Source organism: Kickxella alabastrina (assembly GCF_025024165.1).
Source record: "Kickxella alabastrina strain RSA 675 chromosome Unknown BX661scaffold_5, whole genome shotgun sequence".
NCBI lineage: Eukaryota > Fungi > Kickxellomycota > Kickxellomycetes > Kickxellales > Kickxellaceae > Kickxella > Kickxella alabastrina.
Window position 1 is genome coordinate 831,928 of NW_026251476.1, and position 12,501 is coordinate 844,428.

The following is a 12,501-nucleotide window of genomic DNA, read 5'->3' on the forward strand; positions in this document are numbered from 1 at the left end:
AACTTTCCGATACGAGAATTATGATATGTTTTAAACAAAAGAGCTAATATATGGGAACTTTTTTAATAATTGAAATTTTGGCAAAAGCAAATAATGGTGCACTCATAAAAACAACCATTTGGAAAGCAGTAAAACTGGGCACCATGGGACCTAATATGCATCTCGGTGGGAATATCGCAACATTTTCATTCTGTTAGTTTAAAAGGAGAGTTGATATAAAATAAACTTTATCTTTATTTGAATACACATTTTTTATAATATTTCTATAATGTCTGAATCTATAAAATATGCCATTGACATTCATCCCAAACGCGCTATTGTCGAGACCGACACGAATGCGGGTCTTCCAGAGCAAGAAACCAGCGTGTTGACTGGAACCGGCCTTTGTATTATCATGTTTATGATCGGGCTATACTCTACGATGGACTCGGTCGTCTTTATTCCGATTGCAAACCACTTCAACGCTCTTTCGCAGGCCGAGTGGATCATCAACGGGTACTTGATAACAACAACAGCGTTCCAGCCCATCTACGGCAAAATAAGCGACATTGTTGGACGAGTTCCAGCAATTTTGTTTGCCTCGACCATGCTTCTCATTGGATCATTGGTGTGCGCCATTTCGCAGTCCTTGGTTGTTATGATCATCGGGCGCGCGATCCAAGGCTTGGGCACTGCGGGGATGTTTACAATGGCCAACGTGCTGGTCGCTGATTTGTACAGTGAGCGTGCGCGAGGAAAATTCATGGGCCTGTCGTCGGGTGTCTGGTCGCTTGCCTCCAGCGGGGGATTAGTGCTGGGAGGTGTACTGGTGCAGTTCGCGTCGTGGCGAGTTATATTTTGGCTAAACTTGCCCATCTCTGTCATTATCGCGACTGTTGTCATTTATTCCATTAAACTGCCCAAACCGAGTGGCACAATGAGATACAAGACCAAGCGTGTGGATTTCGGCGGCACGGTTATTTCGCTGCTTAGTATCGTGCTGATTCTGCTTGCGCTTGCATGGGGTGGACGAGAGTACCATTGGAACTCAGCTATAGTAATATGCTTCTTGGTATTTGGAGTTTTGACAGGAGCGCTGTTTATATTTTACGAGCATAGGGTTCCTACGGAGCCCATCATTCCGCTCCATTTGTTGCACACACGCAATAACGTGATAGCACTCATCGCGCAGCTATTTTTTGGTTCAGTGGCAAATGCGCCATTGTTTCTTGTGCCAAAATGGGCGTTACTCGTCAAAAACACTACACCGGTAACATCGGGCCTGTACCTGCTACCTTACAATCTGGCGGAGTTTGCAGCAGTGGTTGTTTCGGGTTGGTGGGTTACGCGCACCGGCAGGTACCGGGAGTGTGTGTGGCTAGGCAGCACCATGCTTTTGGTAGGCCTGACCCCGCTAATTGTGCTAGACCAAAACTCAGGGCTCGAAATTATCATTGGATTTCAGATCGTTGCTGGAATGGGTTTTGGAGTATGCATTCATTCACTGCTCCTGACTGCGCAAGTCAATGCCGACGGCCTCGATTCTGCTAGCACGACCTCGGTGTCCATGTTTATGCGCAGCATTGGTTCTATTACCATTGTTGCCGTATTGGGCTCTGTATATGGCAACAAAGTGAATTATATGTTTGCTGAAGTCACCAGACTGTATCCCGAGTATGCCGACAAGATCGCGCTCATTGCTGAAAACCAGACGTTGATCCGCAAGCTGGACTTGCCACCGGCCGTGTATGACCTGCTGGTTGATGCGTTTATGAGGAGCATGCGGGTGGCATTCATCGCGCTCATCCCATTCTCAGTTATCTTCATCTTGCTAGTTGCAAGCATCAAGCACAAGCCCTTGCAAGTGATCAAAAAGATGACAATTAAATAGAGTTGCTCAGTTTGCACAACCCATATAATAGATAGTGTTTGTTTCGACTATAATATTCTTTTGATGAAACAAAAATGAAAAAAATAAATGCAATTTAAAAATCAACTTAATTCGCCACAACTGCTGCCGGTGTCGCAATATCCAGGATTGATGATGAAGTGGCTGCATTAGATGAGGCATTTGCAGCGTAAACGGGCCTGAGCTTTTCAAGCATGATGCGCACAATATCGGTTGTGCCATAGAGTGGGTTCCAGCCCCAGTCCCTGCGCGCGGCCTCATCGGCCATCGTGCGGGGCCATGTGTCGGCGATTGCCTGGCGGAAATCGGGGCGATACTCAATGGCAAAGTCATCCGAGTGGTGGCGACGGATCTCAGCGGTCAATTCCTCGGGCGAAAACGCGCACGCATGCACATTGTACACGCGCTGCGTTAGGGCCTCCTGGGGGGCTTCGAGAAGCTGCATGGTTCCGACAATGCAATCGTCAATATACGCCATCGGCAGGCGCGTATCAGACTTGAGGAAGCATGAGTACTGGTTCTCCTTGAGCGCAGAGTGGAAAATATCCACAGCGTAGTCGGTCGTGCCGCCGCCCGGTGGTGAGTCTGCCGAGATGATGCCAGGGTAGCGCAGACTGCGGAAGTCCACGCCAAACTTCTCCGTGTAGTACTCGCCCAAAAGCTCCATGTGCACCTTACTGATACCGTAGATCGTATTCGGGCGCATGATCGTCAGGTCCGGCGTCTCGTCCTTAGGCGTTGTCGGGCCAAAGGCGCCCATCGTGCTTGGGGACAGCAGCCGCAGGCCGTGGTTCTTTGCCAGATCGAGGACGTTCTGGAACCCGTTGATGTTGACATTAAGTCCCAGCGCCGGGTTGCGCTCGCCAGCGGCCGACAAGATAGCGGAAAAGTGCACGATCCAGTCGATTCCGTAGTCGACAACAACCTGCTCCATTGCCCGATAGTTGAGCACATCGGCGTACACGAACGGGCCAGTGCTGCGCTGCTCCAGGGCGGGCTTTTTGATGTCTGAAGCGACGACATTTTCGCTGCCAAACTTCGCCCTATTGATTGCCAATAAAAAGTGGATTTTTTTAAATTGTGCGTGTTGATCATGATTTAGTGGTGTGAGCAAATTCAAAATTAACAAATTAGGTGGCACAAAAAATGGTTGTCGAGCGCGGCGATCGCCTTTGCATAAGGGGGCCAATACAACATAAGAAAAATGAAAAACATAAAAAAGCGTGAGATAGCGTGTGCGCTTATAAATAAAATATAGAAAATGATCGACAGTCGGAAGAAAGCGGCCTATATGTAGTCCAATCCGGTTTGACTTTGCAAAAATTCCCAGGAAAATATTACAGGCAATACCTTAAAAGGCAACAGAAATATTACAGTCAATTCAATTCTCCTTAAGGTAGTGGCAGGGGGAAACAGGCATTATCCGCCGCTTGATCCAAACAAAAGCGGACATTCCTCTTTTCGGAGAAATTGGGGATCTAAATACGAAAGAACCGCGCTCTGGAATGCAATCTTTGAAAGGCGAACAATATTGCAAGGCTGTAAGAAAATTGAGGCTGTTTGCCGACCTCAAACAAAAAAAGGTTTTCCACCGCGACACTGACCTTGCCCCCTCTTCTCTATCGTCGCCATTGCGGCAACAGTGAGATAATAGAAAAGGGGCAAGATCCAATGCGGTCGAGAAAAGATGGAGAGTTGGTTGTCTAGACTGCATGAAAGGCGAGTTGGAATGACAAGCGCTCGCACTCTCTCGCAGCAATCTACAAGTGCGGGGTAAAATGACGAACCAGACTGTGTGCCTGGGGGAAAATACAAGCAGATACAACAGAAGAAAACTTACCGAAGGGTGTTGACCATGGTGGTGCCGAGCTGACCAAGGCTGCCAGTGACCAGGACACGAGGAGGGCGTGCAGTTGAGTAAAGCCGTCGGGTTGCAAGCTTGAGGTTAGGCATAGTTCGTAGCATGCGGTGGTTCATCATTGCTGTGAATTGAGGAGTATCTCTGGCTTGGGGAAAGATGAGGTTTTTGCGAATGTCGGCTTGTTGCTTGAAAAGTAAACGAGCGGTTTTGGAAGAAAGACGAAAAAAAAGTAAATTGAGCAAAAAAGTTGAAAGTTCAATAGAGATGACAGAAGGCTAATTCAAAAGTTGTGGCAGAGAAGGCATCTTTTTATACATTTTTAATTGTTTGCGAGCTGTGTGCTGTCCTCCTTTCTCGCTGCCAATATAAAATTTTGTTTTTACTAAGCACCATTTTTTGTCCAGTGGTGGGAAACCTGATGTTTCAGACTGGTCGGTGGATTTTTTTCCATTTCCCCATCTGCGCCTGCTCTTTCGATTGATCTGTGACCACTTGTTATTCGGAGATATTTCACTTATTTTTGTTTATTTGCTATTTGTTTCTCACTTGCGTGCATTGTTCAATGGATGTTTGCATTTTGATTGTCTTTGGTGGCAATTGTACCGTTTTCCATGCACCCTCTTCACATGGCTGTCTCTTGTGTTTACATTTTAATATGCTCGATAATGACTCTTAATTTGTGTCCCGGAAACATAAAACGGCGCACTCTTTCCCCTCCTCTTCTTTTTTGGATTATTCGCTGCGACTGGCGTGATATTCGCCGAATTCTCCGGAGCAATCTTGATGTGCGCAAATCTCATACAAATGCATGATGCAATAATAATGCCTTTGTATTACTGGGTGACTCAGTCCACTTTTTCTACTTGGCTGAGATTTTCTCTTACAATTATTACCGCTGCTGCCAAAAGCATCAATAGCAACATAATAATAACATAATCTGCCAGCAAGAAATACATAACGACATTCTCGCGTATTTTTAAATTGATCAAGTGGTTAGCGATGACATTGCCATATGATACTATTTGCTTATTTAGTGGCTTGTTTGTTAAATTGGCAATTGCAAACAGGAACAAACAATACTTGCAATGCATAGCACTTGACACACTTGTCAGGCATTACTCTCGGAGCACCCAGCTGACAAGGAGGGTATGGTGCTGTTAAAGAACAAGCGCGACGCAGTGGGTGGTCAGTGATTTTATTTTGTGAAATCCTGCAGAATGCATCATCAGTGCATCTATGAAACAAAGGAGCGGGTTTGAGTTTCAGCAAATCAAACAGGAATGAGAAGCCTTCATGGTTTCCCACACTCCATCACTGCATCCAAATGAAATTACGCCAGCAGTTTTTAGGCCTGTCGGTTGGAAAAGATGGATGGGGGGAGGTATCAGGCGTAACAGTTCTTTTCTCGATACAATTTATTTTTTATCTCCACCACATTTGGAAGTCAATTTTTTTACTTTCTTTTTATTACTTCCACCCTTATCTTCTACCATCGCAAAATAAACCAAAATGTCGTCCAGCATCGCCAAAAGCTCCGCCATGCGAATCGCCGCCGGCCGGCACCGCCTGTTCTCTAATACAGCAGTCACGGGCGGCCGGGCCCAGCTTCCCGCAGCCCTCGAGGAGCGCGTCAGTCAAACACTGGATAACATGAAATCTGCCGGCACCTTCAAGACCGAGCGCGTAATCACCACGCCGCAGAACTCCAGCATCAAGGTGCAAACCAGCACCAAGCCCGTGCTGAACTTCTGCGCCAACAACTATCTGGGCCTGGCCGACCACCCGACAGTGGTCCAGCGCGCATCGGAATACCTCAACAAGTGGGGCAACGGGCTGAGCTCCGTACGGTTTATCTGTGGTACCCAGACGATCCACAAGGACCTCGAGAACCAGATCACCGAATTTTACGGCCAGCAGGAGACCCGCGACACCATTCTGTATGCGTCGTGCTTTGACGCCAACGCCGGGATTTTTGAGTCCCTGCTGACCGACCAGGACGCAATCATCAGCGACTCGCTCAACCATGCGTCAATAATTGACGGCGTGAGACTGTGCAAGGCCAAGCGGTTCAGATACGCTAACGGCGATGTGGCGGATCTTGATCGCCAGCTGCAGTTGGCAGCGGATGCCGGGTGCCGCGTCAAGATGGTTGCCACCGACGGCGTGTTCTCCATGGACGGTGTCATTGCGCCGCTCAAGGAGATCTGCGATGTGGTTGAGAAACATGGGGCAGTGCTGTTTGTCGACGACGCCCATGCCACGGGATTCTTGGGGCCAAGCGGCCGCGGCTCGGGCGAGTACTGGGGTGTCATGGACCGCGTGCACTTGGTAAACTCCACACTCGGAAAGGCCCTGGGCGGTGCCTCCGGCGGATACACAGTGGGCGACAAGCTTCTTGTGACTTTGCTTCGCAATACATCGCGGCCCTACTTGTTCTCAAACACTCTGGCTCCCAGCATGGTTGGTGCTGCGGCCGCTGCCATTGATCTTGTTAATAACCCAGTCACCCGAGGCCCGCTTCTCGACCAGCTGTGGTCTAACGCCGCGCTGTTCCGCTCGCGCATGTCCGATTCCGGCTTTGTGCTTGCCGGCGAGGGTCACGCTATTATTCCTGTTATGCTGGGTGATGCTCGTTTGGCATCACTGATGGCGGAGAAGATGCTCGCACGCGGCATTTACGTCGTCGGCTTCTCGTTCCCTGTGGTGCCCAAGGACAAGGCTCGCATCCGCGTCCAGCTGTCCGCCGCGCATTCCACCGACCAGGTCAACTATGCAGTCGACTCGTTCATCGAAGTTGGCCGTGAGCTGAACGTGATTCAGTGAAATTAAAAACGAAATAAAACAATATAAAATGATTGTTTATTCCCATTTGAATAAAAAAATTTAATAGATAAAAGTGACTTGACAGTGAAAATAAAAAATGTGTGAAAATAAGAGGCCACTCGCTTGCTTAGGCAATGGCTGACACAACCAGCTCGCTGACAGTGTGGTCCTCGCTGCGCACAGCAAGCTCCATGGTGACACCGGTTCCCTTCTGGTACGTCATTCTGGTCCTAGCCACTGCCCGAGTGCGGCCCAGCCATCTGCCGGTGAACACGGCCTGGTGGGCGGCCTTGCTCTTGGGCTTCAACGCGCCCTCCAGCGGGCACATACCCAAGAGGTCGGATACCTTGGCTATGCACTCCTCGATGCTGTCAAAGTTGGCCAACGCAAACGTCTCAATGGCCTCGCCGTTGGTGCCCAGGGCCTCCCACAGCGCCTGTGAATCAGGAATATATGTCGCCTGCATGAAGTCGCCGGCGCTGATATCGGTTGCCTCGAGCGAATACTCGTCCTCAAATCCGTCGTCGCCCTCCTCAGGCTCTCCGGTCGACGGGTCGCACTCCTTGACGGTGAACTTGAGTGTGCAAGCAAACGAAACAGCCGGGAACGTGTCGGGATCGGTGTGCTCAAAGGCCACATATGCGGTTCCAGGCTCGTCGCACTTGAGCTCTGGGATGGACACAACAACGATCGGCTGCAAAACGCCCTCGATGTCCTCCTCGGGCTCCATAGAGACCTCCACCTGCGCGAGCACCTGCTCCGGGATTGTGTTGGTGATGTCGAACTGGAACACAATGTGCGACTCGTAAACGTGCTTGATGCAGTGCACGACGTACTCGGTCTCGGACTCTGTCAGCTCGACTGCCTTTGCCGACGACACTAGCGGCTGCTCGCCAAATGCAGCCAGCTCGGGGATCGCATTGAGCTTGCTGGCATACTGCGCCTGCTGCTCGAACGAGTCCATAAACCCGGAAGCAGCGGTGCCGCTACCCATACCAGGCGTGCCCGGCGCAGAGCTCTCGCCGCCGCCGGTCTTCCTGCCGCTACCGGAAGGCGCACTGAGCGTAGTGCCCGTCAGCACAGCGTCCATGTTCTCCATGCGCGTACGGTTGCGCGACTCCTCCTCCTGAGCGCGCGAGATGCGCGGGATGCTCTCAAAGTTGAAGCTGCCCTTGGCTGAGGCTGATGAGTCGGCGCAGTACTCAACCAGCTTGCGCTCGAGAACAGCCAGCGCAAAGGTGCTGTCGTCGCGCACGTATTTGTCGCGGGTGGTCTGGCTGTCACCGGACATGCGCAGCGCCCAAGCAGCACGGTCGCGCACCTCGTCGTCGCGGTCGTCCAGGCAGCGCTTGAGCAGGACACGCACAGACCGCTGCAGCGAGGCGTCGGCCACGGGCGACGACCCAAACTTGGCTAGTGCGCTGACTGCGGCTGCTCTGACAACGGCGTTCTCAAGAACGACGCGGTTGTAAATATGCCTGATGTATACGGTCGGCCGTGCGGTCAGAGGGCCCTCCTCGCCGAGAAAGTGCAGCACGCGGACCGAGAGCTTGGTAAACTCGCAGTCCTCGATAAATTCGCACAGGTGCGCCAGGGCAGCCTCCTTGCACTCTGGCACGTGTTTGGCCAGGTCCACGATCGCCTCGATAGCCGCGCGCTTGAACTCAAAACCGCCCTCGTCGCGCAGAACGCCAGACAAGAATCCCAGGAACACGCTGTGCTTTCCAGGGAACTTGCGGCACAGGCTGCGCACGGCCTCAGCAACGATGATCTTGAACTCGTCGCTAATCTCGGCCATGAAGCCCTGCATTTGCTTCATGAGCCTGTCAACTGACGCCTCATTGCCTGTCTTCAGCAGGGTGGTGATGGCAAACGTTGCCACTGAGCGGTTGCTGTCGGTGATCAGACCCTCCATGTCGACGTTGCACGGCTGCACCGCCTCGGGGTGCGTGCGCGCCAGGGCGTTGAGCGTGCGAATGGCCGCGAACCGTAGAGTTGGCTTTTGCGATGCCGACAGCGCCTGCTGCAGCACGTTAACGGCCGGTGTGAGCTGCTTGGCAGTAACTTCCTTGAGCTGACACATGGCGCGCGCAGCCTCAATGCTGACCATGTCCGAGCGGTGGCCCATCCATTCCTCAATCAGGGTGTACAGCTGTGGCAGGAGACTCGGGTCATTCTCCATCACGCGCACAGCATAGCGCACAAGAAGCACCTGTGCCATGTCGCTGCGCAACGCGGCGTTAGAGCTACTTATCCAGCTGCTGGTCTTGCCCTGGGAAGAGAAAGCCTGCACCATCTTGAGCACGGCCATGCGGTCGTGCTGGCGGATAGCGTACATAAGACCCAACGCGTGATACTGCACAATCTTGGAGTTACTCACAACCTGATTCTGCCCCGCCGAGCCACCAAAGAACGAAGTGCCCTGGTTCAGCGACTTGCCGTTCAGTGCCTCGCTGACCTCATTGCCCCAGCGACGAACGACGTCCTTGGAATCCTTGAACAAGTGATAAGACGACACCAGCGCGGCCGACGCAATACTCGGCGACTTTTCCACAATAGCTGACTTGATGAAACGCTCGATTCCCGGGAGCATCGACGGATCGAGGATCTTGCACAGTGCGCGGATGGCATTTGCACGATAAGTAATCTCAGATTTTGGCTGCATATCCTTCATCAGACTGCTGGTGACCATAATCACGTCCTCGGAGACAGTCGACAGCTCCTTGATCGTCAGATAAACCATCTGCCGCAGCGACATGTCCTTGCACTGGAACAGCTTGGTGATGCTGAAGAACAAATTTGTTGCCTCGGTGGTCGGCATTGTGTCTCCGCGGTACATCAAGAATATTATTTTAGCGAGCAGCAGCCGCGAATGTCTGGGGCGAATGGGTGTCTCGTTGAATACGCGTGCCTCCTGCAATACCATAGAGTGGTCCAGATTCATCAGCGCCCCGAGCTCATCTACAAATTCAAATTGACAATGGCCATATTTCAATTAGTCTGTGCAAGCTCATCTGGCGCATAAATGGTTAAAATTCAGACAGTAGATGCCATCTCCGATGTGAATTTAGACTCCCATGTCTTGCGAATTGTCTCTTGGCGCTGTTTACCTGTGTCCTCGTCCTTCTTCCAGCTCATTTTTATTTGGACCTGAAAATGTAAATTGTCGAGAGCACTATCGCGTTGTTGCAGTGAAGTGGAGAATTAACGATTGCGACTGCCAAAGTAAGATGAAAATAATAAAAGTAAATATAAAATCGAATGCGAATGCGAATTAGAGCAAGTGTGTGAACAATAAAAACGAATAGAATAGCAAAAATTGAAATTCAGTTCCTCTGGCTACAAGAAAAAACACGAGCGAGTGACGACGACGGCAGTAACAACAGCAAAGAGCTTTGCTTTTTAGCTACTTGGCTCAATCAACGCTGCGGTTTGTGATTGGGCCAGCGAGGATAAACAATATTTATGGTGATCAACCGTGATTGATCATCTTTGGGTAAAAAATAATCAAGTGGGTTTATGTAGTGTCTTTTAATTCTTTAAATAAAAAATATATAAAACGAAAAACGGAATTGTTATAGGGGTTTTAGACTAAGTCCCCTATCTATTTTGTAGTCATGGGGTAAAAACAGTGGGGATTGAGCTGTCAGGCAGTAATAACCGCCATGATATGGAGAAAAAGACAAATTATCCCGTATTGTTGTGCTTCGGCGCGGCATATGGATCAATTGGCGGTCTACCACAGCGCTTGAAACCAGGGTGGTGCTCATCAAATTTGCGACGATATAGGAATATAGGAATATCGTAATCAAATTGCACACCGATGCAATGTTGCGGTTCCAACACCTGAACTTGATATTGGACTCGACAGTCGCCTTGGTTTTGCCCTTGAGCACCTACTCCGAATTCTGCGAAATGCCGCAGCTCGTTTTATGATTTATCTGAACTCATAACTAAATTGAAATAAAATTTGTCAAGTAAAAACGTATATTTTCCAGCCAATGAACTCGAAAATAAAAACATTATAGGAAAATCGCCAATAACTGAGAAAACTGTTTTAAAGAGCATGAAAAATTGACAGCCAACCGAACTATAAGAGTGTTTGTCCAAACAAATATGAAGGGGATTTTGGGCTCCAAAACACCCAATAATTATTTTTAATGGCACATGGTAACACGCTGCGCCACAAATACTACATTGAATAATTACTCTTTAAAATTATATTGTGTTTACCGCGTTGTTGATAATTGCGGTTACTATCGCCTGTCTTTTCCAACATATGCCATGTAAAAAATAAACCCACTTTTTGGCAACATTGACTTTCATGAACCCAATTGCTTTTCAGTTGTTACACCAAACCAAACTTATTAAAAATTGCGACTGAACAGATTATGAAAAACTTGATACTAACATTGACAAGTGTATCAGCACTAATTTGCTCAGTAACCTCTGCCAATATTCGGAAGCAATGTCCAAGCTACACAGACTACTCGGCAGTTGTTCATGGCCCACTGTCTGCGGGGAAGTTTCAAATACCTTCCATGCGCCCTGCACCCGAGTGCAGAACGTTTACCAGCCCTACCATTGAAAAATATTTGGTAAAATATACATCGGCTATAAACGACCCTGACTGGCGGCAGCTATTCTCCAACATTTTTACAAACACACTTGACACAACTGTCGCGTGGCACAATGCAAATAAAACTGAGTCATATACATTTCTTGTGACTGGTGATATTACCGCGCAGTGGATACGCGACAGTACTAACCAGGTATTGCCGTATTTGCCATACACAGAGATGGACGGAGACATTGCGATGCTGATAATGGGCCTCATCAACATGCAAGCCGAAGAACTTGCTAGATATCCATACGGAAACGCATTTCAGCCTCCGCCGCGTTCGGGCTTAAGACCAGCTGAAAATGGGCTTGCTCTGGATCTGTCGGTCACTCCGCCATTTGACAATCGCACAGTTTTTGAGGCAAAGTTTGAGTTGGACTCGTTTGCTTCGTTCTTTCAAATATCGACGTCTTACTGGATTGCTACCAAGGACCATCGATTCATGCTCCAACCGTCGTGGATCCAAGCTGTGTCTGCAATTCTGGACATTGTTTACGATCTTCAAAAGCCAACTTTCAATTCCAAGCATCAAGTTAACAAGCCCAAAGTGCGGTATACAAGATTGACAGACATGGCGACCGAGACCCAGTTTGTCCGTGGCATGGGCAACCCGGTCAAGTACACCGGAATGGCAAAGACATTGTTCAGGCCCTCGGACGATACCACTATTTTTCCGTTCCTCGTTCCTGCCAATGCATTTTTATCCGTTGAGCTCAGCCGCCTGGCATATATGCTTGACGCAATTGGTGCGTACCCCAAGACATCTGAAGTGGCAAAGGCACTGTCGGATAAAATTCGCAAGGGCATAATAGAGCACGGCACAACAATTCATCCAAAATATGGTCGCATTTTTGTCTACGAGACCGACGGATACAGCTCAAACCTGGTCATGGACGACGCCAACGGCCCGTCACTGCTTTCATTGCCGTACATAGGGTTTGTTACTGCCAGTGACCCTGTCTATCAGAGCACGCGCAAGATGATTTTGTCTGCAAACGACAACCCATGGTACTTCACGGGCCCATATATCCATGGTATTGGCAGCCCGCATACGGGGCTGCAGAAGGTATGGCCCATGGCAATAGCCATGCGTGGCCTCACTTCGAACGACAGGGCTGAGGTCAAAGAGTGTTTGGATCAACTTTTGGCGACAACCTCGGGATTGGGCCTGATGCACGAGTCTGTCGATGTGAGCAAACCAGCGGACTATACTAGGTCGTGGTTTGCGTGGTGCAACTCGTTGGCCAGCCAGTTTGTAATCAGCGCCATTATCAAGTTCCCAGGAATTATCTAAAAAACATGTGTGAT

The 12,501-nt window shown here is 49.5% G+C and overlaps 5 protein-coding genes across 5 annotated transcripts; 3 read left to right on the top strand and 2 right to left on the bottom strand.

Moving 5' to 3' along the window:
* The first annotated feature begins 254 nt into the window (after positions 1–254).
* On the top strand, positions 255–1,915 carry BX661DRAFT_179318 (major facilitator superfamily domain-containing protein). The gene has a single exon (XM_051535160.1). It carries the CDS (start codon positions 269–271, stop codon positions 1,868–1,870), a length of 1,602 nt encoding a protein of 533 aa, XP_051393571.1. The 5' UTR covers positions 255–268; the 3' UTR covers positions 1,871–1,915.
* Positions 1,908–4,026, bottom strand: BX661DRAFT_223319 (uncharacterized protein). Its single transcript, XM_051538873.1, has 2 exons — positions 3,729–4,026; positions 1,908–2,931 (listed from the first exon to the last, which is right to left on the bottom strand). Exons 1-2 carry the CDS (start codon positions 3,866–3,868, stop codon positions 1,977–1,979), a joined length of 1,095 nt encoding a protein of 364 aa, XP_051393572.1. The 5' UTR covers positions 3,869–4,026; the 3' UTR covers positions 1,908–1,976.
* A 1,119-nt stretch (positions 4,027–5,145) lies between these two features.
* BX661DRAFT_179320 (2-amino-3-ketobutyrate coenzyme A ligase) lies at positions 5,146–6,586 on the top strand. Its single transcript, XM_051535161.1, has one exon. The coding sequence runs from the start codon at positions 5,259–5,261 to the stop codon at positions 6,570–6,572; it is 1,314 nt and encodes a 437-aa protein (XP_051393573.1). The 5' UTR covers positions 5,146–5,258; the 3' UTR covers positions 6,573–6,586.
* Positions 6,587–9,939, bottom strand: BX661DRAFT_204141 (adaptin N terminal region-domain-containing protein). Its single transcript, XM_051538549.1, has 2 exons — positions 9,683–9,939; positions 6,587–9,533 (listed from the first exon to the last, which is right to left on the bottom strand). Exons 1-2 carry the CDS (start codon positions 9,708–9,710, stop codon positions 6,700–6,702), a joined length of 2,862 nt encoding a protein of 953 aa, XP_051393574.1. The 5' UTR covers positions 9,711–9,939; the 3' UTR covers positions 6,587–6,699.
* Positions 9,940–10,963: 1,024 nt separating this feature from the next.
* Positions 10,964–12,487, top strand: BX661DRAFT_218691 (uncharacterized protein; the record flags this gene model as incomplete). The annotated part of the gene is made up of 1 exon (XM_051538806.1): positions 10,964–12,487. One exon carries the CDS (start codon positions 10,964–10,966, stop codon positions 12,485–12,487), a length of 1,524 nt encoding a protein of 507 aa, XP_051393575.1.
* Between the last annotated feature and the right edge of the window lie 14 nt (positions 12,488–12,501).

Excerpts from the sequence above, each read along its gene's own strand:
- BX661DRAFT_179318 (XM_051535160.1), top strand. The coding sequence starts at position 269 with ATGTCTGAATCTATAAAATATGCCATTGACATTCATCCCAAACGCGCT.
- BX661DRAFT_223319 (XM_051538873.1), bottom strand. The coding sequence starts at position 3,868 with ATGATGAACCACCGCATGCTACGAACTATGCCTAACCTCAAGCTTGCA. Across the intron at positions 2,932-3,728 it reads ACCATGGTCAACACCCTTCG|GGCGAAGTTTGGCAGCGAAA; the intron begins GTAAGTTTTCTT and ends GGCAATCAATAG.
- BX661DRAFT_179320 (XM_051535161.1), top strand. The coding sequence starts at position 5,259 with ATGTCGTCCAGCATCGCCAAAAGCTCCGCCATGCGAATCGCCGCCGGC.
- BX661DRAFT_204141 (XM_051538549.1), bottom strand. The coding sequence starts at position 9,710 with ATGAGCTGGAAGAAGGACGAGGACACAG. Across the intron at positions 9,534-9,682 it reads GAAGAAGGACGAGGACACAG|ATGAGCTCGGGGCGCTGATG; the intron begins GTAAACAGCGCC and ends TTGAATTTGTAG.